Source organism: Aethalodelphis obliquidens, unplaced genomic scaffold (assembly GCF_003676395.1).
Source record: "Aethalodelphis obliquidens isolate GAN/ISIS:26980383/991018 unplaced genomic scaffold, ASM367639v1 scaffold46, whole genome shotgun sequence".
NCBI lineage: Eukaryota > Metazoa > Chordata > Mammalia > Artiodactyla > Delphinidae > Aethalodelphis > Aethalodelphis obliquidens.
The window spans coordinates 10,671,818-10,696,859 of NW_020837990.1; the positions used below are offsets into that span (position 1 = coordinate 10,671,818).

At 43.0% G+C, this 25,042-nt stretch overlaps 1 protein-coding gene across 2 annotated transcripts in view; it reads right to left on the minus strand.

Annotated features, from left to right (window-relative positions):
* The window catches only part of TTC12 (tetratricopeptide repeat domain 12), a 46,458-nt gene extending 26,346 nt beyond the window's left edge, over window positions 1-20,112 (minus strand). For both annotated transcript variants that reach the window (XM_027082280.1, XM_027082279.1), the window contains exons 1-7: window positions 20,042-20,112; window positions 13,846-14,009; window positions 13,261-13,282; window positions 12,545-12,622; window positions 11,594-11,715; window positions 7,245-7,304; window positions 2,878-2,949 (exon numbers count right to left, since the gene is read on the minus strand). In XM_027082280.1, the coding sequence (XP_026938081.1) occupies window positions 2,878-2,949; window positions 7,245-7,304; window positions 11,594-11,715; window positions 12,545-12,622; window positions 13,261-13,282; window positions 13,846-14,009; window positions 20,042-20,099 (576 nt within the window). In that variant the 5' untranslated portion in view covers window positions 20,100-20,112. The remainder of the gene's footprint in view (window positions 1-2,877; window positions 2,950-7,244; window positions 7,305-11,593; window positions 11,716-12,544; window positions 12,623-13,260; window positions 13,283-13,845; window positions 14,010-20,041) is intronic.
* Window positions 20,113-25,042: the final 4,930 nt, after the last annotated feature.

Sequence of the window (25,042 nt, forward strand, 5' to 3'; positions counted from 1 at the left end):
GGCAATTTCTTTTTAAAAATAATATATCTTGTAAATGGAAAGATATCTCATGTTCATGGACTGGAAGCCTTAATATTGTTAAGATGGCAATAATCCCCAGGTTGATCTACAGATTCAAAGCAATCTCCATCAAAATTCCATCTGGCTGAGGAATATTCCATTGTATAAATGCACCACATCTTCTTTATCCATTCGTCTGTCGATGGACACTTAGGTTGCTTCCATGTCTTGGCTATGGTAAATAGTGCTGCAATGAACAATGGGGTGCATGTATCTTTTTGAATTAGAGTTTTCTCTGGATATATACCTAGGAGTGGGATTGCTGGATTATATGGTAGCTCTATTTTTAGTTTTTTTAAGGAGCTCTTTTTTTAGTTTTTTTAACATACTGTTGTCCAATTTACATTCAACAGTGTAGGACGGTTCCTTTTTTCTCCACACCCTCTCCAGCATTTATTATTTATATTACTCAGCCATAAAAAAGAATGAAATAATTCCATTTGCAGCAACACGGATGGACCTAGAGATTATCATACTAAGTGAAGTAAGCCAGACAGAGAAAGACAAATATCATATGATATTGCTTATATGTAAAATCTAAAAAAAATGATACAAATGAACTTATATACAAAACAGAAATAGATCCAAAGACACAGAAAACAAACTTATGGTTACCAAAGGGGAGAGGGGGAAGAGGGATACATTAGGAGTTTGGGATTAACATATACTCACTACTATATATAAAATGGATAACCAACAAGGACCTACTGTATAGCACAGGGAACTATTCAATATTTTGTAACAACCTATAAGGGAAAAGAATCTGAAAAAATAGGTATATATATATGTGTATAACTGAATCACTTAGCTGTACACCTGAAACTAACACAACATTGTAAATCGACTATACTTCAATTAAAAAAAATTCCACCTGGCTTCTTTGCAGAAATTGACAAAGCAGATCCTGAAATCTGTATGGTAATTCCAGTAACCCAGAATAGCTAAAACAATCTTGAAAAAGCAGAACAAAGTTAGAAGACTCACACTTCCCAATTTCAAAATTTACTACAAGCTGTAAGAATCAAGACAATGTGGCATAGGTATAAGAGTAGACATAAACAAATGGAATAAAATTGAGAGTCCAGAAATAAACCTATGCATTTATGATCAATTGATCTTTGACAAGGGTGCCAAAATCATTCAGTGGGAGACAAGACAGTCTTCTCAACAAATGGTCCTGGGACAACTGGATATCCACATGCAAAAGAATGAAGCTGGATCCCTTCCTCACACTATATACAAAAATTAACTCAAAGTGGATCAGAGATCTAAATGAAAGAGCTAAAGCCATAAAACTCTTACATCTTGGATTAGGCAACGGTTTCTTAGATTTGATATCAAAAGCACAAGCGACCAAAGAAAAAAATAGGTAATTTAGACTTCATCAAAATTAAAAACTTTTGTGCTATGATGTGAAAAGACAACACAGAGAATGGCAGAGAATGGGAGAAAATATTTTCACATCATTTATTTGATAAGGGACTTGTATCCAGAATTTATATTGAATATTATATTACTATATATAATATTTATATTACTTTATATTGAATATTTATATAAATATTCAATTTATATTATATTGAATATATTTATACTCAACATAAAAAGACAACCTAAAGAACAAATGGACAAAGGATCTGAAGAGACATTTCTCCTAAGAAGATACACAAATGGCCAATAAGCACGTGAAAAGATGCTCAACATTATTAGCCATCAGAGAAATGCAAGTCAAAATTATGAAATACCATTTCATACTCATCAGGATGGGTATAACAGAAAAGAAAAATAAATAACCAGTATTGTTCACGATGTGGAGAAACTGGAACCATACACTACTGGCAGGAATGTCAAATGGAGCAGCCACTTTGGAAAACAAGACGGAAGTTCTTCCAAAGGTTAAACATAGAGTTATCACGACTCAGCAGTTCCACTCCTAGGTGTATAGCCAACTGGACTGTAAACATGTGTCCACACAAAAACTTGTACATGGATGTTCATAATAACCAAAAGTGGAAAGAACTTGAATGTTCATCAACTGACAAATGGATAAATAACATGTGGTATATCCATACAACAGAATATTGTTCAGCAATAAAAAAAAAAAGTACTGTACATACTACAACATGGATGAAACCTGCAAACACTGTGCTAAGTGAATGAAGCCAGTCACTAAAGACCACATATTGTATAATTCTATTTATATGAATGGTCTAAAATAGGCGAATGTATAGAGACAGAAGTAGATCAGTAGTTGTCTAGGGTTGAGGGTGGGGTGGAAGGGAGGGGAGTGACTGCTAATGGGTATAGGTGTTTTTGACAAAGTGACAAAAATGTTCTAAAGCTGATTGTGGTGATGGTTGTGCAACTCTGTGAATACACTAAAAACCACTGAATTGTATACTTTCCAATAGGGGAATTGTTTGATACGTGAACTATATCTCAATAAAGCTGCTATTAACAATATCCAATATCTTAGTGTGTATATCTCTCTGTATGGTTACTTTCAGGAGATGAGATTACAAGTGAATTTTGTTTTTTCATCTTCTTGCTTATGTCTTTTCTCTCCAGAGATGCTCATCCCGGGACTGGACGGACACTGGTAGAAGATACTGCAGAAGAGATTTCTACAGCAGGTGGGGCTATTATCAGATGACACTCAACATTCTTCCCAGCTCTAAGATCTTAAGATTTTCCCTGGAAAATACTAAGAAGTGGATTAATATCTCATCAACTTGGAGGAATGTGGTTCTTCTCTGAGACAATCTGAAGCACTGCTCCGAGATCAAACATGCCACTTAAGGTTCCTCTAGCACTTACCACACTGTAGTTCTTTAGGGCCAGGTGGGCTTTTCCCATGTGGAAATATGCTTTTGTGCATTTTTCATCACACTGCATAACAGAGAATCACTGATCAGATGTTCTGGAAGATTTGAAGTTATCAGCCCCTCCCCCAACTGCCCAGCTAATAGGGATAGGGCAGTGCTTTGATTCTCAGGACAGCCACCAGAGTTGACAATTAAGACTTTTCTGTGCATCTGTAACCAAACTAATTGATGCCTGCAAGGAGCCTGGATGCACAAGTAAGCTCTCTATTGAATTAATTCACGATACTTGCCAGTTTTCATTTCCATCTAATGAGACAACTAGGACACAAACCAGAAACCTTTAGTTCGGAAGAGCTCTTGACCTTGGCTGAACACTAGAATCACCCAGGTGCTTGTGAAAGTCCTGATGGCCCAGCTGAAACTCACATCGATTAAATTATACTAGTGGGTAGGACCCAGGCATCAATAATTTTTTAAACTCTCCAGGTGATATAAATGTGCAACCAAGTTTGAGAACCACTAGTTTATTAAAAGGGAGGAAAATTTACGCTGGGTAAACAGCTGAGGTTACTATTATATAGTTATGTTCCTTCCTTGAAATAAACCATGACATATATACTAAGAACTTGCGTTCCTATCACTTACGATCAGGAGGGATGCCCCCTTCAAAACTTATGAAACTTATGGCTGAAACGATACCACTTGCACAGGGGGCCCTGCACCTGCCTGCTTCGAATTATTATAACTCCAGAGGGAATTATGTGGCACAAAGACATAAAGTATAATTTAAAGCATCCAGTTAATTCATTGAATCCCTTTTATGTGCCAGGCATTGTGCTTGGTTGGATGCCATCAGGGGTATAGATGTAAAGAGGTTAAGGGTCCAAGCTCAGGCGTCTAGAAAGTCCTGGGTGAAGCCCTGTCTGCCTCTCACCAGAAGTGGCACGCTGGCCAGGCCACCCAGCTTTTCTGAGGCTCATTTTCCTCATCTGCAAAGTGGAGATCATAATAGTGTCTCTCTTGGGCTACTGTGAGGAGGGAATGTGTGTAAAACACTGTGGTACCAGGTAATAGAGGATTAGCTGCTGTTGTTGCAGTTACAGCAAAGGCAATCCATCTCAGGGCAAAAAGGAAAATTTAAAGAAAAGCTAAAGAATAATAGAAGGGGTAACAATAATTGTTATATTTGGAGAGGCCTTTATAGATGCATTTTCATGAATATCGTTTCCTGATTCGTTGCTAAGTGAATGACGGTAATAATATTAGCGCGTTATTGTTCAGTCCTGACCATATGGTTCACATGAATTACCTCATGTAAACTTTATAACAACTCTATGAAGTAGAGATAATTATTAACCCCATTTCACATATGAGGAAACTAGGGGTTGGAGAGGTTCAAGGTCACATAGATAACTAAGTGGAAGAACTGGGATTAAAATCTAGCCATTTGACTCCAAGACCCAAAGGCTTAAAAATTACACCAGATCTCCCTCAGAAAAGTGCTACAGCAGTTGAGTAGAAGGAAATCCACTCTGAAGACATACAGTCTAACAAAGACATACTGTGTTTCAGAGGATGCAAAGACAATCACATGGAAACCTGCGGGGTGGGGGGAAGCTGAAATACAGATGTGAGAGCCATTTGCAAGAATGACAGTTGACAGAGGAGACGAGAGCTTTGAGGGAGAAACTGTAGGAGGAAGAAAGGCAGGGAGCTGTGGAGTGAACCCTGGAGAACTCACAGAGGATGGAACTGAGGAAGCAGGAAGGGAACTGTCAAAGGGAACGGAAACTCTGGCACCGCAGCTCGCAGAAGCCACCTGTTCACAGCACCTTCACCGGCAGGGCGGCAGGGTTCCAACAGGGGAAAAGGAGCCCCAGATCGCGTCCACGTCCCACTGTGCCATCGCGAGGGGTGCATCGTGACCACATTTACTCAGACACTAACACAAAGGGCCACTAATGGATTTTCTCACTAATAGGCCCTTTCTCCTTCGATGAGGTACCAACCCTCACCAGGATTCTCTCAGTTGAACCCCAGGTCCCCTCAAAAGGAATCTTGCCTTCAGAGGAAGGTGCAGTTTATTGTGCAGGAAGAGTTCTGCCAAGAAATAAATGATTCTTATCCTAATTAAAACCAGCTTCGCTGCCTTATCTTCCCTGACTAGGAAGATCAGTCTTGAAATGTCATCACATGGGCTTGTCTCTGCCAATTCACAAGTGTCAAAAATATTAAACCGGCATGAAAGTACTAATACTACGAATAATGGAGTGCCGCTGACATTCACTGCTCATATTTAAAAGGAGTGAAACTTTTTCTTTTAATTCACAGCTTCCACGTAGAGCCAATGATTGTCAGTTTTTAGAATTCCTTATACATTTTTTTCCCATCCCTCCAAGTGTTTACCCAATCGTCTTCAACGGGAGCCTTGCTGGGCGTTTAACAAGGCTGGCCGCTGGGTGTCAGCATTTTTTAATGTCAGCTGTGCTGGGCCTGCTTTGCCTCAGTTTCACCGTTAATAACATCGTGTTTCAGTGAACACTTGGGAATGGGCCAGTGTGTCGTCCTGAATCAGCACGAGGCTGTGACTACCTCTTTGGTCCTTTTCAGATCAGAAAAGATGCTCCTGGAAGCCCCACAAGGAGATCTTGTTTCTACCACAGAAGGAATGAAAGCCACACCCAGGGATGATGGGGTTTCCTGGATTCTGTGGAGAAGCTGTTTATAGTCAACAATTCAGGGCACCAGCCTACAGTTAGGCCAACGTTAGCTATGTGATCCCACACAGTTTACTTAGTTAATCTCTGAGGCTCTGTTTCCTTGTCAGAAAGATGAGGATAACTGTGGAATTGACCAGAACAGAAAAGAAGGCTATGAGGCTCCAATGAGACAGCTCACGGCCACCGTGCAGCCAACGGCAGCTTTTGCTGTTATTGCTGAAACACCAGAGAAAAACGCCCTTGCCTCTTTCTTCTCTTACAGATGATAGTAGAAAAAAGTCATGATCATATAAGGTGACAAAGCAGGCTAATGGATCTCCACTGGAGCTGTGGAGAACCTAATGGCGCCAGTCTGGGGCAGTTCTCATCACTTTAAGACTGTCACGATGCATTGGGACAAGGTGTCCCCCACACCGTATCTTCTAGGGGGTAAAGAAATCAGGCACTCCAGATATCCATTTTGGTGGGATGCTCGTGTTTTATAAACCGTTGTTAGTAAAGGTGAGCTTCGAATTCCCCTGTTTTCTTGCATACCCTTTCAATAAAAAGTAAGGAAGCAGGTGTGGCCAATGTGCTGCTGTTGCGATGTGCTCTTGTCTGGGGGCCACGCTCACTAAGCTGGGGTAGGCAGTGCTGGACCAGGGGAAGCTACGCCATAGGATAAACCTGGCACGTTCTCCCGGCACTTCAACTTTACTTGATTATAAATTATTTAAAATAACATGGCTATATTAAGACAAATAGATAACATCTTATGGCATGCAATGCAAAATTTGCAAGGATTTTTAAGATAAAACATGTGTCTAAAAAGAAATTTCATGCTCTCTGCTTCTAGACCCCCCAGGGGCTCATGTTTATTCTGTTAGCACTGCAGCAAGGAAGGCTGAGAAGCACTGTTTTGGGTTATTTAGTTAAGCCCCTGTGACAGAGTAACTTGGGGGAATGTGGATTAAGGGTTATTTAAATATTTAGTCATCTGAAATAATGTTCCTATGAAGTGATCATGACATTTCTCTTTTAAAACCCTTCTAATATTTCTAGCAACAGTCCTTCCTTCTCTCCACCTCTGATTATCTATTCTGTCAGGTTTCAGAGGAAATACCATGCACAGTATTAGGCTATCAGCCTGAGGCCTGACTAGGATCCGAGCTGAACGACAGGAACTCTTTCTTTTGATTATTCCTCTACAGAGAGGGGGTGCCATGATACATTTCCAAATTATCAGAACCGGAGAGGAAAAGCCCGAACTGATGAGGAAGAATGGCAACACTGTGGAAAGAAGCCCCCAAGGTCAGCTCTGGAAAGAGAAGGAGGCGTCTCCACTACCACGTGGAGCAAAGCTCCTGATAACACAACAGTGAAGGGTGAGCCATTGTGAGAAAACCCTGAAAAACCAATATTAACAGCAGCTTCTCCAGAGTACTTCCCACGGGCAAGGCACTGAGTGCGTTATCATAGCCCTCACGACAATTCTATTCGTTCCCATTTTACAGATGAGGAAACTGAGACTCTGACTGCAGAGCCTACACCCTTTCCTGCCATAATACACTGGCAGCTCCCCTCTATTCACTTCAGGACTGGGACATCTGGCCCCAGCAAGCCCAGCTCCATCATGTGAAAGAGGAAACAATCTTCTTACCTTTAGAGCCCAGTCACAATCCACCAGTGCCTTCTGGTAGTCCCCAAGTTTGATATAAGCCTGTAAGGACACAAACAGCTGCTATTCATACACAGCTCTGTAGCCGGCAGTCTTCCGTCAACACAGAAAGAGTAGTCGGGCAGGAGAGTGGTGATGAGAAGTAACTCGTCCCTACCTGTACCAGTCTGGGTCCCAGCAGGAAACAGACGCCACTCACAAGGGGTAACCGGGGAGAGTTTAATAAAGGGACTATTCACAGGGTGAGGGCAGGGTGGAGGGAGACCAGCAGTGGATAGCCATCACCACTGCCAGACCTGAAGAGGCAGAGGGAGGAGCAATGAACAAAACGGGAGAGGGTCGCTTTGTGAAGAGTGCCGCTCAACAGGAGCTGAGTTGGTAGAGCAGAAGCTGGGAGAGTAAAGCCGCAGTTCACTTTCCTCCTTCCTTCTCAGCTCGTTGGCTGAACCCAAATGGCAGTTAGAAAGTTGGGAAGCCAAGAGGGCAGTCCGCAGAGGTCAATCCCCCAGGGCACAGAGCAGGGCAGAGGAGGATGTGGAGGGGCAAACAGACAGTACCCAGCGCACTGACCACCCCTACAAAGGAAGAGCTAGCTTCTGGAGGCTACCCTGCTGTGAATGTTCCAGAAGGAAGCCAGATGAGGAAGGGAATCAAAGAGACAGGTAATAACAAGTGTTGGTGAGAATGCAGGAAATCAGAACACTCATACACTGCTGGTGGGAATGTGAAATGGTGCAGCGATTTGGAAAGACAGTCTGACATTTCCTGGAAAGGTAAAACACAGAGGTACCATAGGATCCAGCAATTTCACCCCTGGGTAGATAGCCAAGAGGACTATAAACATATGTCCACGCAAAACGCTGCACACCAGTGTTCATAGCAGAATTATTTATAAGAGCCAAAAAGCAGAAATGACTCAAATGTCCATCAATTTTTGAATGGATAGCCAAAATGTGGTAGATCTAGGCAATGAAATATTATTTGGCAATAAACAGGAATGAAGTGCTGACGCATCTACAACATGGAGGGACCCCGGAAACACTGTTAAGTGGAAGGATAAACATTGTATGATGTCATTTATATGAAAAGTCCTGAATAGGCAGATGTATAGAGACAGAAAGTAGATTAGTGGTGGCCTAGGGCTGGGGTGGGGGAGGGGGGAGGCCTGGGGAGCGACTGCTTAAAGGGTACGGGCTTCTCTGGGGGATGATGAAACTGTTCTAAAATTGGCTGTGGGCGAGGGTTGCACACAGCCTATTTGGTTGCATACACCAAAAACCACTGAATTGTACATTTTCAATGGGTGACTGTAGGTTATATCAATTGTATCTCAATAAAGCTGTTATGGAAATACGCTTAAGAAAAAGTTCCCCTTCTTTCCTCATGAGTGCAGCAAGAAGGAAGAGAAATAGGAAATGAGCTGACATTTAAGAGTCAGACCACCCCCAGGAGCCCTCGGTCTCAAATGCCTTGGGGCTTTCTTCCGGGATCTCCTAGAATTGGGGAAAATCTTGAAAATCAAGAATTAACTCAGAATTCTGTGATCCACTCAAACTAAACCGAATTAAGAATCTAGTTCATTTATAGTTTCAAAGAGGTGTGATCTATAAACAAATGAAGTCATTTAACAGCAAGCACCATGGCTACTATATCCTCTGTATTTAATTACTGGACATGAAAGGTGCTTAATAAATTCTTATCAAGTTGCACAAAGTAGACTTTAAGGGCTCTTCTTTTGGAAAGTTCCCTAAGAAGCAGCAATGATCACCCTGTTGGAAGAAAGGAAAACCAGGCACCAGGGTCCCACCGGTCACCAACAATAGACCCAATACCCCATGGAGGTTTGCCCATGATCAAAACTGTACCAGGGCACTGTGACACTCTGAACAATAAATCTGATGAGATATTTACATGGACAGGCCAAATATGAGGTTAGTGTTATAATTCATGAGAAATCTAAGCATTCAACCAAAGTGAGGAGAGAGCAGGCAATAGCCAGCTAGTGGGATTTCTGCCGGGCAGCTCTTCGCACCAATACATAGGAAGCTGCTATGCAGTGCTTTCATTAACAGGGCTTCAGTACTAATTGAAGGCAACGCCTCTTTGAGCCCTCTGTTCTATAAAGCACCACCCTTTCCTCTGGGTGTGGGGTTTCATTAGAAAGTCAGAGGATGTGAGGAAGAAACGAACATCCTTCTAGACAACCGTAGTCATAATTTCACGACACTGTTATTCAGGATACAGACTCTGAAAAATTCTATATGGGCTTCAACAATTTTTCTACAGAGCCTTTCACTTTTCTTTCTTTTTCTTTTTTTAAAGCTTGGACCCAACACCCTATAAATTCCCTGTTCTCTTTTGTTTTTCCACATTTTAAAAAGAATGACTTTTCCAAATGGCAGTTAAACTCTTGATTTATCTAAATTACACCAGCAATTTATTGATCATAACATTAGCTCCAGGAGAAAAACACGGCGATGAAAGGGTAGGTTTTCTCTCCAGCAAGCAGCAACTCTCAGTTCACAGGGTCCTTATTAAGTGTTTTCTAACACTGCGTGCAAACAGGGAGGCATTTTAAAAATAGTCAACGGTTCAAATGATTCTTAACACCAGGCAGCACATTTTGCATTTATTTGTCTCTGAATAAGCTTTCTCTTTGGGAAAAGTGGGAGGAATTGCCTTCCCAAAGCTTTTCATTGCATTTACTTATTTTTATCCACAGTCATTCTTAATGTGATTCTCCAGAACTAATCGAAGTGCTGCTTAAACTTGAGTACAGTAAAAATGTAACTAATTTAGATGAATCAGGGTATAGACCATCTGAATTAGTATAAGTCTGAATTATATAACATTTTAAAGGCAATTCAATTTTACAGCTTTCAAATAACTTCAGAGTAACAAGACTGAATAAGCATCAGTAGGTAAATGTTCTGGAGACCAAATTTGGTGATAAATAAAAAGGAACTGTGATTATTCTATTAATTGTTTGCATTTAAATGTTCCTTTTGATGTGTCAACAGAAACTCCATTCCCTTAAATGGACTTATTATGCCTCCACCCAGTGTTATGTAACTTAACAAGGATTTATTGAACATCTCTTATAAGTAAAGCATTAGGGGGAAAAGTACATGGCAGTTTTTACCTTCAAAAAGTTTATAATCTTGTTAGGGGGATAAGAAGTACATGGCAAAATCAACCTCTGGCCATTTTATTTACTGATTCTCTTCTTTATTACAATTTTTCTCCACAAATGGGGCTAGGTAAATGACACCTCAACTCGAGTCCGATTTATCCAAACTGCTGAACTAATGAGCTTATGTTGTGCTTGGATTTATTTATCATTAAATCACTGTCACTGCCCAGACTTTCTGGACTGCTAACGTCCTGTTTCTTGCACTCTTCCTCAACATACCACAGCAGGATCTTCTTAATCTTGAGTTATAGAAATTGGAGCTGATGAATCTCTCCCTCTTGTAAATGACATGGTGTCAAGTTCATCTCACCCAGGTCCTGCTGACATATCCTGATCATTGGATAATCATGTCCACGAATCTGCCAATTTTTCAGGCCTGAGCAGCAGAGAGCTCTTCCATACACAAACTCAAGTAGTTTTCAAAGATAAGGTCACAGGTGACATTTTTGTTTCAACTGAGAACTATTAATTTTGCCCTTCATTAAGTAGTAGATAATAAACATCTGGGTGATGGTTTTTACCTGGTGTTCCAGGAATCTGAGCTCGTCTGTGATATAAAACGGAGGTATGAGGGACTTCAGAAACTCAAAATTTCTGAGAAATTGGCTCTAGGCCCATTAGCTCTCCAGTATACCCCAGCCACAGAAGCTTAATCAAGGAGGGATTGAAACGATGGGTAAGAAATTAACAGGAGAGTAACCCTTAGGAGCGTAGACTGGCATCAAAAAAAGAAGCTGAACAACTTCAGTGGTGGCAGAATTCCAAGGTCTCATAGACTGTCTCATTCCACTAGATTTCTTGTCTATACACGAGGGAAAGTGCCTGGGTACCATCAGTGATGTGCTGGAGCTGACTTCTACTACGGAGAGAACTGATTATGTGTAGCTGTTCCCAAGCTCTCCTTCAATGATTCCAAGCTGGTAGCTTGAGATTGAACCACAGTGTAAGCACCTACACCATGGAAATTGGCAAATGCTCCACACAAATCAGCCCCCACCCCCAACCCGGCCAGAGCCAGCCGTTACACAGTTATGAGCACAACGCTGGCGCCGTCTGGGCTCATCTTTCTCTGCTTTCACAAGGTTAGTGGCTACTGTTCCCTGAGGAAAGCCCGTGGACACATCCTTGGATCACTCACCTGGGCTCGGTTGGTGTACAGTACTTTCATGTCCTTCAGCTTCTCCAAACCCTCACTGTAGCACAGGATGGCTGTTTCATAATCACCTTTGACAAATGCTTCATTCCCCTTTTCTTTTAGGGCTGTGAGAATAGAAGTTACACAGGTGAGCTCTCCCCACACACTGGAAAATTCTTTCAAACTTCACTGTCCTGATTTTCCAACTCTACTTTGAAGGTCAGAGCTTCCATGCATCCAGAGGGGGCCTGTCACTTACTTCTCTCTGCAGATAATTCCAGGTCGGTTTCTGTTCTCTCAATCTACCCGAAGTCTTCTAAGCAGCTTCTCAGAACAAGTAAAGGTTTCTGCCTCAAGGCTCAGAACACCCCAAACTTGCCACAAAGGGCAAGTCTACACATTCAAACGTCTCATAAAGAGATTCAAACAACTAATTTTCTAGCAAATACGGAATCGTTCAGATCTGCCGCACACACACCACTGAGTGGTATAAAGTAAGTGCTGAAAGCATTCCTCTGTCATGTGTATCTTCCTCACCACACACACAACCCCAGTTCTTTCTTTTCCTTTATTTCTCCTCTCCCTTCTCCCAGCTTTGTTTGCTTGTTTCATTTTTCTTTTTCATTCCTTCATCTGTGCCTCAGGCTGGACAGTAGTACCTCACTCCCATCCCTCCCTACGTTCCAAGCATCACTTAGTGCTGCTACATCCATCCATGTGCTTTAGAAAGGTCTGACTGTGGAGGCTGACTCAGGGCTGTGTCTGACTCCCTGCTTGCTCCTGTGGGAACAGGAAACAGACTAGTTTCTGCCTGGCCACGTCCTACTGCCTCAGGCCCATCATGGACCCACCCACTGGGAATCTTGATGTCCTCAGACATTAGCATAGAGACTTCCTTGCTCTTTCTAGCACAAATCACCCTGGCTATTGAAAAGTGAAAAGACTGACAATTACCATCTGCTAAGACTTTGTTTTCGCTTCTTCTTTTGGCACGTTCTTTTGCATCCTTCTCCACAGATGCCAAGAAGGCCTCTGACAACAGCGTAATTTCAAATATTAAAAAGAAAAATCCAAACACTATAATCAGTTCTTTAGCTCAAATTCAGAAAAAAGCTACTTTAGAGTTTTAGAGCCACACTTTTCATGCATTCACATGTAGGCACATGTACGCGCGCGCGCGCACACACACACACACACACACACACACCGATTTGGAGACAACTAAAATGACATTTTCTTAATTTGACAGTAAATGGTAATCTGTGTGATGTATTATTATACACGGTGACTATGTCTGTGCTTCAAATTTGAATTATGCCTCTTTTAAAAGAGTTTTTCTTTGAAGACAGACTTTTTTGTTCCACTTAGCATAATGAGCTTCTGAGCTGAGCAACTGAGAAACTCTGGATCCCTTTAAGCAGCTAAGAGTAAATTGGATGAAACAGAATAACTGAATTCAGTTTACAAAAGACTGGCCAGGAGAACATGGGAAAAACCCTCTGAGTACTGTCCCCTCTGACTACTAGTAACAGAGTTGAATGATCAGTAGGTTTTTGTTCATGGGTTGTTTGTAAGCCCAGAGGCTATAATTTAAGGGTCTGGAAGCTACAGTCAATAAGCACTGATCCTAAAGGAATAATACACATTGGAAAGAGAGATGCTGTACTTACCTGTGTTTATTTCATCTGTATGCTGCAGGGCACAGGTTATCATAAAAACAAAGACACAAATTTCAAAAACCACTCCCTCATTTATACATCTATGAAGCAAGAAGGCAGATCAATTACAAGTGGGGAGTAGGGTCATTTCCTTTAACCATCGATACTGAAAGGCTCAAAATTCAGGGGGCTTGCTGTAAATCAGAGATCTAGTTATGGGCACAATTGTTATGGGGCCGCATCTGCAGAAACAAGGGCGAGCAGGTCATGGGACCGCCGCTGTGGCTGTATGAGCTGGAAATATGAGTTAGTAGAATATATTACTTAGTGGCTTAAAAATGGTCACAAGCTCAGTGGGTAGAGAGGCCAAATTTTCATTAAAACAAACCCAAAGGGTTGTTTAAGGATGACCCAGAAAGATCAAGAAAAGAAATCAGAGTTTATACTTCCTTGTGGAAAATAAATCTAAGTGAATCTAAAAATCAAAAGGCTATTTCAGCCTCACCAGGCAGTTGAGATTAAACCACTACTTCCTCTGCTTTATGCAGACCTTCTCACTCTGTCTACTTAGATAACTCCACCATAGGGAAAGGGCACCTTTGTGGGAGCTTGTGGAGGACTGATCATGGTCTTGTTCACGGTGGTCCTGCACTCGTCCTCCTCTTGGTCTTCCTCTGTAAACTTCAGTCTCTTTTCTGTCTCGAGAACAGCTTTCTCTTGTACGACTGGGTCATCAGAATTCATCTCCTGAATTAAATTGGCTAGAGGAGAAATCAGAGGTGAATCATTCAAGCAAGGTCTTCAAAAAGAAAGACTCCATTCACTTAAAAGGTGGTGTAGAAAATTTCATGGGGAAGGACTTTTATTTCTCCAGCTTTACCGAGATACAATTGGCACATGACATTGTGTAAGTTTAAGGTGTACAACATGGTGATTTGATACACGTATACACTGAGAAATGATTCCCACACCAAGGTTAGTTAACACACCCATATCCTCATATAATTTCATTTTGTGTGTGTGTGGTGAGCACATTTGAGATCTACTCTCTCAGCAACTTTAAAGTGTATAGTACAGTACTGTTAACAATAGTCACCACGCTGTATATTAGATCCCCAGAACCTATTCACCTACTAGAGAATTTGTGTATATGTGTGTATTTAAACATCTTAAATAAATGGTTTTTACAAAATGTGCATTCTTTTGCAACCTAGTTTTTTCTCCTAATATGCTTTAGAGATTTGTTCTTGATACTAATGGTTGCAGTTGATTTATTTTAATCACTGTATATACCATAGGTAATCCATTCTCTTATTGATGGACATCCAGGTGTTTTTAAATTTTTTGCTAGTGAATAAATGACGAATCGAATATCTGTGTACATATTTCCCCATGCACACATGTGACATATTTCTCAGGTTACAGCTGTATCAAGGTTTATTCCTATAAGCTGTGACAAGAGTTCCCATGCCTCTACATCCTAGTTAACGCTTGTTGTCAAACTTTTAAGTTGTTGCCACTATAATGCATTTATCTCCTCAATGTTTTCATTTGCATTTTCCTGAACATGACTGGGATCGAGCATCTTTTCATTGGTTTGTAAGCCATTTGGATTTCCTTTTATGTCAACTGCCTGCTCCTATCCTCGGCCAATTTTCTATTGGGTTGTTTGTCTTTTTCTTATTATGATTTCTTTATATATTCTGGACTGATATGTATTTGTGAACATCTCCTTGTGTATGGTTTGTCTTTTTATCTGTTTTTATGGAAGCTTTTGTTGAAGAAATTTTCTATGTGTTAGATGTACCAATATTTCCCGTTATGCTTTATGCCTTTTGTGTATATTAGGCTTACAAATATACTCTTATATGTCTTCTCTATGTTTTAACATTCTGTTTTTCTCATTAGGGTATTTAATCCACCTGGAGCTGACTTTTTTTTTTTGCCACACCGCCTGGCACGGGGGATCTTAATTCCCAGACCAGGGATTGCAACCGTGCCCCCTGCAGTGGAAGTGCAGAGTCTTAACCACTGGACCACCAGCGAAGTCCCCTGGAGCTGACTTCGCATAGGGCACGAGCACCATTTGTTGAAGAGTCCCTGCCTTGCCACCGATGCGTTGTGCCATCCCTGTTACATGCGTGAACCTGCTCTAGGCTCTTTATTCCATTCTACTGGATGACATCTTTTTCAGCACCAAACCTTCCGTGCGTAATTACTACAGCTTTATAATGAGTCTTGAACATCGGATAGGGAGATCCCACCTTCTTATTTTCCTGCAAAATTTTCTGGATTAATTCTTGGCCCTTTGCTCTTCTGTGTGAACTCTGGAATCAGCTTGTTGAACTCTAAACAAAACATTTTTGGGATTTTGATCTAAATTGTGTTGAATGTAGAAAATAATTTGAGAACAGATTTCCTTACCAAATGTGTCTTCCCATCCATGATAAAATATGCCTCCACTTATTTAGATATTTTATGTCTTTTAATTAAAATTTTTATTCACTAAACTCTGAACTTTATTCTAATTTCATTAATCTCTCTGTAATATCCTTTTTCCATTCCAGGATACCATCTAGGATATCACATTACATTTAGTCATGTCTCCTTATAATTCTCTGAGCCATGACAACTTCTTGTTTTCCTTGACAGTTTTGAGAATTACTGGTCAGGTATTTTTTGTAGAATAGTTTTCAGTTTGGGTTTACCTGATGTTACTGTCACAGTCAGACTGAGGTTCTCGAGATTTGGGGAGGAAGACCATAGCACATATTAAGGGTACACGTTATCAATATGATTTATCATGCTGTTAACTTTGACCACCTAAGGAAGAGTTTGTCAGCTTTTTCTATCTTAAAGCTACCTTTTCTCCTCTTTTCCTGTGCTGTACTCTTTGGAAGCAAGTCAGTAAATGTATCTCACTTTCAGGGGTGGAGTGTTATGCTCTACCTTCTAGACGCAGGAATATCTACATAAATTGTTTGAGATTCTTCTGTATGGGAGATTTGCCTTACATATTTATTTACTTATTTATCTATTCATCGTTTATTTATATCCATATAGACTCATGGATATTTATTTTATACTTTGGGCTATAATGCAATACTGTTTGCGTTCTTGCTCAAATTGTTCTAGTTTTGACCACTGGGAGCTCTTTCAATTAAATTTTATAACCTTCCCCATAAAGGTCTTGCATATATTTTGAGGGATTTATTTTGGTATTGTAAATGAAGTGCTGCTGGTATATAGGAAGTATATAAGAATGCAACTGAATTTTATACATTAATCTCGTATCCAAAAACCTTGCTCGATTTCCTTCTTTACTTTAATAATTTATTTATAGATTTTTTTGAATTTTTCTCTGTAGACTCTCTGCCCGAGCCCTCTTCTCTTTTTCTACACCTTTCCCAGGAATTCCTGTTCCCTCCTACGGCTCCAAATACCATGCAGATGCCAGTGTCTCCTAAGTTGACCTCCCCAGCCACTCTCTCTCGCTTAGGCTCAGACTCACAAAGCCAACTGCCTTCTGAACATCTTCACTGGGATGCCTTACTCATCTGCCTATCCTCTTTCTCCCCAGACTGTTCCTCCTTCAAATGCCCCTATCTCAGCAGATGGTCCAACCATCCACTTGTCATTCAATCAAGACTCTCAGGCTCATCCTTAAGCCTTTGTTCTCCCTCCACCTTCACAGCCATCAACACTAAAGCCTGTCAAGTAAGTTCTGAATTATGTCTCCAATCTGTCTACTTGTGTCCATTCCAGCCACAGTCTCTTCTCCCTGGAGCACTGTAACAGCCTCCTAGCTGTCTCTCAGCACCTGTTTGCTTCTCCCCTCCAGTGTACCACTGCCAGAGTGACTTTTCTAAGGTGTAAATCTGACCATGTTTCTGCTCTGAGTAAACCCTCCAAAGGATTCCCATTGCTCTCAGGATAAACACGAATTCCTTACTGTGGCTTCCAAGGTCTTTCCTGATCTGGCCTTTCTGGACTCAGATGGGACCCTTCTCTCCTTGATCTATTCTCTCCAGCTATACTGAGCTTTTTAATCTTTCCGTTTCTCAAAAGTACCACACTTGCTCTTAACTTCCATCTTTCCTACGTACTTTCTCCCCATTTAGAATACTCCCCTACCCTCTCCCCAGTGGCCAACTCCTACTCAGACTTCAGATTTGTGCTTAAATCTCATCCTTTAGGGAAGCCTTTATTTGTGGGCTGAATTGTGCCCCTCTGCCCCAATTCATATGTTGGAGCCCTAATCCCCTCAGTGTGACTGTATTTGGAGACAGGGCTTTTAAAGAGGTCATGAAGGATAAATGAGGTCATAAGGGTGGGGCCCTAAACCAATTGGATTGATGTCCGTATAAGAGGAGGAAGAAACACCAGGGATGTGCACACACAGAAAAAAGACCATGTGAGGACACAGTAAGAAGGGGGTTGTCTGCAAGCCAGGGAGAGAGGGCTCAGGAGAAATTAAACCTAATACCTTGATCTTGGTCTTCTGATCTCCAGAACTGTGACAAAAATTAATTTCTGTTGCCTAAGCCCTCCAGTCTGTGATATTTTGTTACAGCAGCCCATCAGACAACTCCCTAATCTGAGTTAGAGTCTCTTGCATTTTACCAATCTCTCTTTGTAGCATACATCACCCTTGAAATTACTTGTTTAGTATCTGTTTTCCCCACCAGACTGTAGGTACCATGAAGGAAAGTAATTCTTATTCATTGTTACTGTACTCTCCAGGGTCTAGCAATGCTCAGTACACAGCAAGAGCCCAAGAAATGAATGTGTAGAATCTATACACATGTGGCTATATAAATTTAAATTACTTATAAACGAAATAGAGAAATTCACTGCTTTAGTAGCACTAGCCACATTTCAAACCCTCGATAGCCACTTGTGGTCACTGGGTACCACAGTGGACAGTGCAGATTATAGAACATTTCTATCATCACAGAATGCTCTATCAGACGGCACTGATATAAATGATATGGAAATGAACTTGGGGTACAAATGAATGGTAGCCAGGTAAAGAAAGACCGGGAGGCAGAGGGAAGGACAAAGGCAGCAGGCAGAGGATGAAGGGTCAGGGGGTGTGTGGGGACCCGGAAGCAGTCTGTAGCTCAAGTGTGAGGTAGGGGGAGGTGAGAGGTAAGGCCTAGGTCACGGGAGGACTTAGGTCCTGATGAGAGCATGAAATTTATTGGGACTGCGGGGAGAATGCAAGCAGAGAAGTGGCTGGGTCAGATTTGCATTTTAGATACATTACCCTGTGGGGAGTGTAAGCCTGAAGGCCGGGAAAAACAATCAGGGGGTTGTTGAAATCGTCTGGATAAGAGAACTAGAACAAAGGGAGGCTGGAGAGGTGGGAGCTGGAGGGAGAAGGCAAACCTGAGGGCTGATTAAATTAAGGGCTGAGAGGTGAGAGGAGGCCAATGTGACTTGTAAATCTGGGGACAGCAGTGCCACCAAGTGAGACTAGAACGAATGGAAGAGTAGGAGAAGAAGGTTTTATTTGGCACTGGGAGGGGACAGAGAAAGAGATGATCAACTAACCTTCGGACTTATTAAGTTCATGGTGCTTGAGGGATACAATGGGTATGACAGTTGGCATAGAGGCTGAGGCTCAAAAAAAGTGGCTGGTGGGCTTCCCTGGTGGCGCAGTGGTTGGGAGTCTGCCTGCCGATTCAGGGGACACAGGTTTGTGCCCTGGTCCGGGAGGATCCCACATGCCGCGGAGCGGCTGGGCCCGTGAGCCATGGCCGCTGAGCCTGCGCATCCGGGGCCTGAGCGCCGGGGCGGGGGAGGGCAAAAAAGGGAGGGGCCCGGAGTCCCGAAAAAAAAAAAAAAAAAAAAAGTGGCTGGTAGCAATTGAGATGTGGGGTCATCACAAGGGTGGTAGCTAAAACCACGTGCTTGGGCTCGATCACCTGAAGAGAAAGGCGAGCAGTGGGCCAGGCCAGAACAACATTTGGGGGATGGGCCAAGGAGAAGAAGCCCATGACAAACCCAAAGAACACCCTAAGGATGTACCATCTATGAAGTTGCCTGAACTATTTTATTCTTTGGACCCATACAGCCTGTGAGAAGCAGCAACTTCAATATATTTCTATTTGATATGTAAGGTTTGTTTCGCTGCTGGTTTTCTTGTCTCTATCCTCAAACAAGCTCCCTGAAGTCTGAGCAGGGACTGAGTGCTTTGGAATCTCCTGTGTGTGATCTGTGTGGTCAGAGTATGTCCCTTGAGATCCCACCTGTCTAAGTTGGGGAAGGGTCTTCCTGCCTAGAGGAAGAGAGACAGGAGTATGACAGCCAGCAGCCATCTATGTAATGTGATGGACCCTGAGGGAAAGCCTTCTGACTTTGCCTCTGCAGCTCAAAACCAGGAACGGCTCTCCCCTAAAACAAGAGGGATTTCAGACCGATCAGTGGGGCTCCTGAGTGATCTTCTCCAAGGGAACAGTAGGCTCATTGGTGATGGGGAAATAGAAGCTCCTTTTGACCTGATTCTACACAGAAGGGGAGAACATACAAGGAAGAGCTGTCAGCCTGAATTCAATCAGAATGTTAGCAGCTTCTCTGATACCAATTAACAGCCAAAAAATATTACCCCCAGGCTCCAATATTACTTGCTTCTCAATACCCCTTCTGTTTAATCTCAAGAACATTTTTTTCCTTAAGAGTCATAAACCTGTCAGGCAACCCATGAACTAACTTATAGTAATCATCTCTCTTTAACCTCTCCACCTCCCTAAAGTAAAATTTAATTAGTATATGATTTACTGGTACTTACTGATTTCATCTACATTTTTAAGAAATTTCTGCAAGTCTTCCTCTTGATAGTCAGCCATTGTGAACCAGAATCCCTGAGGGAGGCAGCATAAATGATGAAAATTAATAATAATAAAACTCTAAACAGAATTTGTCAGACTGATTAGCCTTCTAAAACTAAGAGCCAGGTAATTATTTTCAAGATGGATTTGTGTTTATAAAAGTCATGAATAACAAGCAGGGTGATCTATTACACTCTGACTGCTGTTAAGGCCAAGGGACCCTCATTATGTGTGGCGATATTTCTGGAAAGCTGCCAGCCTCCCTCCAATGGGGAAAGTGCTCTGCAAAATGTCCCTACAAAGCCAACATAAGCTGCTGTGAGTCAGGGACCCGGCTTGAAGGCGGCCAGGTGGAGAGCAGTTGACACGCCACCAGAGATGGAGGAGGGCACTAACGCTTGACTTTGATCATGACAGGCTGGCCCAGCCAGAAGCTTTGGACCTGGCTGTGTGACAGGTAACCAAAAATGGGACAATTTACATCTAAATGTCCAAACTATTTAAAATATAAGCCTCTGGCTTATTTCTGAGGAGTGAAGAGAAGCTGCAAATTGCATGGAGGGATTCGAACTTGACAGCCCTGCACGCCAGCCTCTCTTCTCCTCTCCAAGTACTTTAGCTGGATCACCACTCTGTTGTTTTTGAGTGAAAGGCCTCATGCTACAGCCAGTGGTTCTCAAAGGTCCACCCACAGACCATAAGAATCATCCAAAAACTGGTTTAGCATAAGATTCTTCAGCCTTAGCCCAGAGCCCCTCAGTTAGTAAGCCTGAGAGAGTACCCTGGAATGTATAGTTTTAAACACCCTCCAGGTGATTCTGATTTACAGCTAGGTTTAATAACAGTGTAGCCAAATAAGGCACCTTTAACTGGAAATTTGAAATCTGCCAGGAACAAGCTGTGAGTTATTTGATCCCTCTGAGACTCCACCAGTTATAAGCTGTGCTACCTCAGCTAAAGTCACAACCTCTCTGACCCTCAGAGGCCTCATTCGTTCTATGGAAACTATAATACAAACAGAGGGCTGGGGCTTCCCTGGTGGCGCAGCGGTTGAGAATCTGCCTGCGAATACAGGGGACGCGGGTTTGAGCCCTGGTCTGGGAGGATCCCACATGCCGCGGAGCAACTGGTCCCCTGAGCCACAATTACTGAGCCTGCGCGTCTGGAGCTTGTGCTCCGCAACAAGAGAGGCCGCGATAGTGAGAGGCCCGCGCACCGCGATGGAGAGTGGCCCCCTTTTGCCACAACTGTAGAAAGCCCTCGCACAGAAACGAAGACCCAACACAGCCAAAAATAAATAAATAAATAAATTTTAAAAAACAGAGGGCTATCTGGGGATTAATTTAAAGCACCAGGTTGGCAATGAGTGGTTACTGCAAGACATCCTTATCTATAAAACAGGGCTGGGGACCTCTGGCTTAACTAAATGATCGCTAGGTTTCTTTCCAGCTCTTAACAATTCAGGCTACCATGGAACTGAGGCCTAGTCAAGTGAGTTGACTTGCCCAAGGTTAGGAGAGGCAGAAGGCAGGCTCAGAACTCCCGCCGGCAGGCGCCAAGCCCTCTGCTCCCAGGCCAGGGTCTAAGGGCGCGCCATGCCCGGGCAGCGAACCCACGACGGGACGAGAAGGCCAGGGCACGGTGATGCCCAAGGCGTCCGACGGTATCCACTTCACCGGGAAGGAGCCTGCGCCCCGCCTGGAGCCAGAAGACCCGCTCGCCGCAAACGCCCCCTCCCCGGCCGGCGCAGAGGGGCGGGGCCGGCGGCACCGTTGCCCGGGCAACCGCTCCAGAGCGTCCATCGGCTGAGTGCCCGCCGTGGAGGTCCCCGCGGCCCTCAGCTGATACCGTCCCATCCACCGGGGCCCAAACCAGCGTCCTCTGCTTGGCTCTGACGGCCAGATCAGGACCAGCACCAGGGCAGACCCCGGGCCACCCCGCTGCACTGACCTGACGCGCCCAGAGCTGGACAGGAAATGGCGGTTGTGGGCGGGCGGTGACCGACCTAGGCTGAGGAGGGGCGGCGCCAAAGGCCAGGGGCTGACTTGGCCCCGTGCTCCGACGCGCCCTGCGTTCTAGTTCCGGAGCGGGCAGCCAAGTTCAAGGCCGAGCTGGAGCGTGGGAAGCCCACTGGGGACCGGGGAAGCCCGCTGGGGACCGGGGAAGCTGGGGGGAGCAAAAGAAGCCCGAGTGACCTGCGCTGATCCCTAAATCAGCGCCAGGTTTTGGCTTCTTCGTTTTCTGGGGTTGGAGGGTGTGTCGCTTGCATTAGCTTAATATCCCTGGCCTGGAAGAGGGAAGGTCTGCAGCGTACTTGGGAGAGGCAGGCTTGGGTGTGAATCCGATTTTACTTATTAGTATACGCGAGACCTTCGGAGAGGAGAATTATGTGATTTCTCTGATCTTCAGAGTTGTCTTTTATATAAAAAATGGAGAAATGGTACTTTCTCATAAGATTTACGGTTAGGGTGCCAGGCACCTAGTCAGTAGGGGTAAGTGATGGTTATTATCCAGGGAATCATAGCATTTAGAGCAGAATGAGACAATGGACACATTTACGGAGAGAGAGAGAGAGAGAGAGAGAGAGATTGATTTATTGTAAGGAGTTGGCTCACATGATTATGGAGGCTGAGAAGTGCACCAGCTGCAGCTGGCAAGCTGGAGACCCAAGGAGCCAATAGTGTGAGTTCCAGTCCAAGTCCAAGGGCCTGAGAACCAGGAGAGCTGACGATGGTGTAAATTCCAGTCCAAGTCTGAGTGCAAAAGCAGGAGAAGACCAATGTTCCTGCTACTACAGTCAGGCAGAGAGAAAGCATTCTATTCAGGCCTTCCCCTGATCGGATGAGGCCCACCCACAGTGGGGAGAGAGATCTGCTTTACTCAGGCTATGGATTCAAATGTTACTCTCATCCAGACACACAGACAAACCCAGAATAATATTCAAGTATCTGAGCACCCTTTGGGCCAGTGATCCATAAAATTAACCATCACGAGTATCCAGACCGAAAGAGCTTGTCACGTGAGGGGGTAAAAGGTCAATAAACAAATACTCACTTCAGTTCTCACTGTGGTAAGTGCTATAAGAAGTAAAGGGTGAAAAACAAAAGTAGCAAAGGCTACCATGAAAGCGGAGTCTCAAACCTTGGAGATATTCCCTGAGGATGTGATGCTTACACTGAGACTTAAGGGATGAGTGGGCATGGACCAGCCCATGGAGAGGGAGGTGGAAGCAGAGGGGGCAGGATGGGCAGTCAGGAAGGAGCCTGGCAAGGACAAGGAACCAACAGGAAGCCAAGCTTGGCTGCGGCCTAGAGAGCAAAAGTAAGTAGTACAAGGTGAAGCCAGGCCCAGGTCACACGGGGCCTTTGAAAAGTTCTGGGTCTCTCTCCCAAGTGCCACAAGCAGCTTTTGAGGGGTTCTAGGAGAGGAGTGACATGCTCAGATGTTTCTTTTTAGAAAATCATTCTGGCTGCAATGTGGAGAATGATCTGGACCGAGGCCAGAGGGACACTGGGAGACAAGTTAGAGATTGTCGACAGCATGTATTGGTAGCGGGAATAGAGAGGATTAGATGAATTTGCCATGTGTTTTGGAGAGGGAATTGACAGCAGGGAAATATTAACAATGACATTAGGTTTCTGGCTTGAGCCAGACTAGGGCTCTCCGTTGGCTGAGATGGAGGAGAATCAGGTGTGGAGAAAGGTGATGAGTTCAGATTTATATTCAGTTCAAGATGCCTGTGAGTTATTCAAGTGGAGATGTTGAATAAATTAATTGCTCTTTAATAGTTACTCTCCTCTTCTTCAGATTTTCCAAGTTTTAGCAAAGCACAGTCACCTAGAATAGACTGTATTTCCCAGCTTTCCTTACATATGACTATTTCCTTACACATGACAGTCCAATTAAATATAAGCAGAAGTGGTGGGTGCTACTTCTAGGAAGTGTCCTAAAAAAGGATTCCCTTCTTCTTACCTTTATTTCTTGTTGGTTGGAATGTGGACACAATGGCTGGAGCTGGCTCAGCCATTTTGGACCATGAAGTAGAAGCAGTATATTGAGGATGGAAAGCCACAGGTAGAAGGAGCCTGTGTTCTAATGATCATGGAGTTAGCATACTGGATTTTGGACTACCTAACTCCATATTTCTGTATAGGAAAGCTGTTCAACCCCAACAGTACATCAGGTTCTGGGAATCTAAAGACTTCTATCTTGTTAGAGTCACTGCTCTGTTGGGTTTTCGGTCACTCCCAGCCAAACCTAACGTTAACTGATATGGAAGACGCTATTCATTTATTCAAGTAACTGTTTTCAAGTTGATATCAATTTTTTTGGTGATAAGTCCTTCCAAATAGTCCAAATGATGTTATGCATAAAAATAGAAATATTGATATTTTAAAATAAACATGTCAATTGTAAATAACTTTTGTCCGAAGGACTCTAAACACCAGAGAAATTTGACACTGAGATCACACAATTAAAAAGCACATGAATAATGTTTTATGTCAGAAGTTATTTTTGTAGTTAGAAGTTATTTTTTTCTCTTCAGTCATATTTCCATTTTATATCCCCCCACACACACACCCACACTCAGAATACTATCCTAATATAGGATGTTTTTATGCCTGAATGTCTTTCGCTGATCATCTCATCATAATTCTCTGCCACAGTAGTATCAACAAATATTGTTGGAGTATTTGCTTTAACCAGATACCATACCATAAGTCAGAGGCCCAGCCCCAGTCCTCACACAGCCCAATGAGGAAGATAGATGCATAAACAAATTCTTCTTTTTTCAGTATTTTTTTAATTGAAGTATAGTTGATTTACAATGTTGTGTTAATTTCTGCTGCACAGCAAAGTGATTCAGTTATACATATATACATTCTTTTTTTTTTTTTTTTGCCGTACGCGGGCCTCTCACTGTTGTGGCCTCTCCCATTGCGGAGCACAGGCTCCGGACG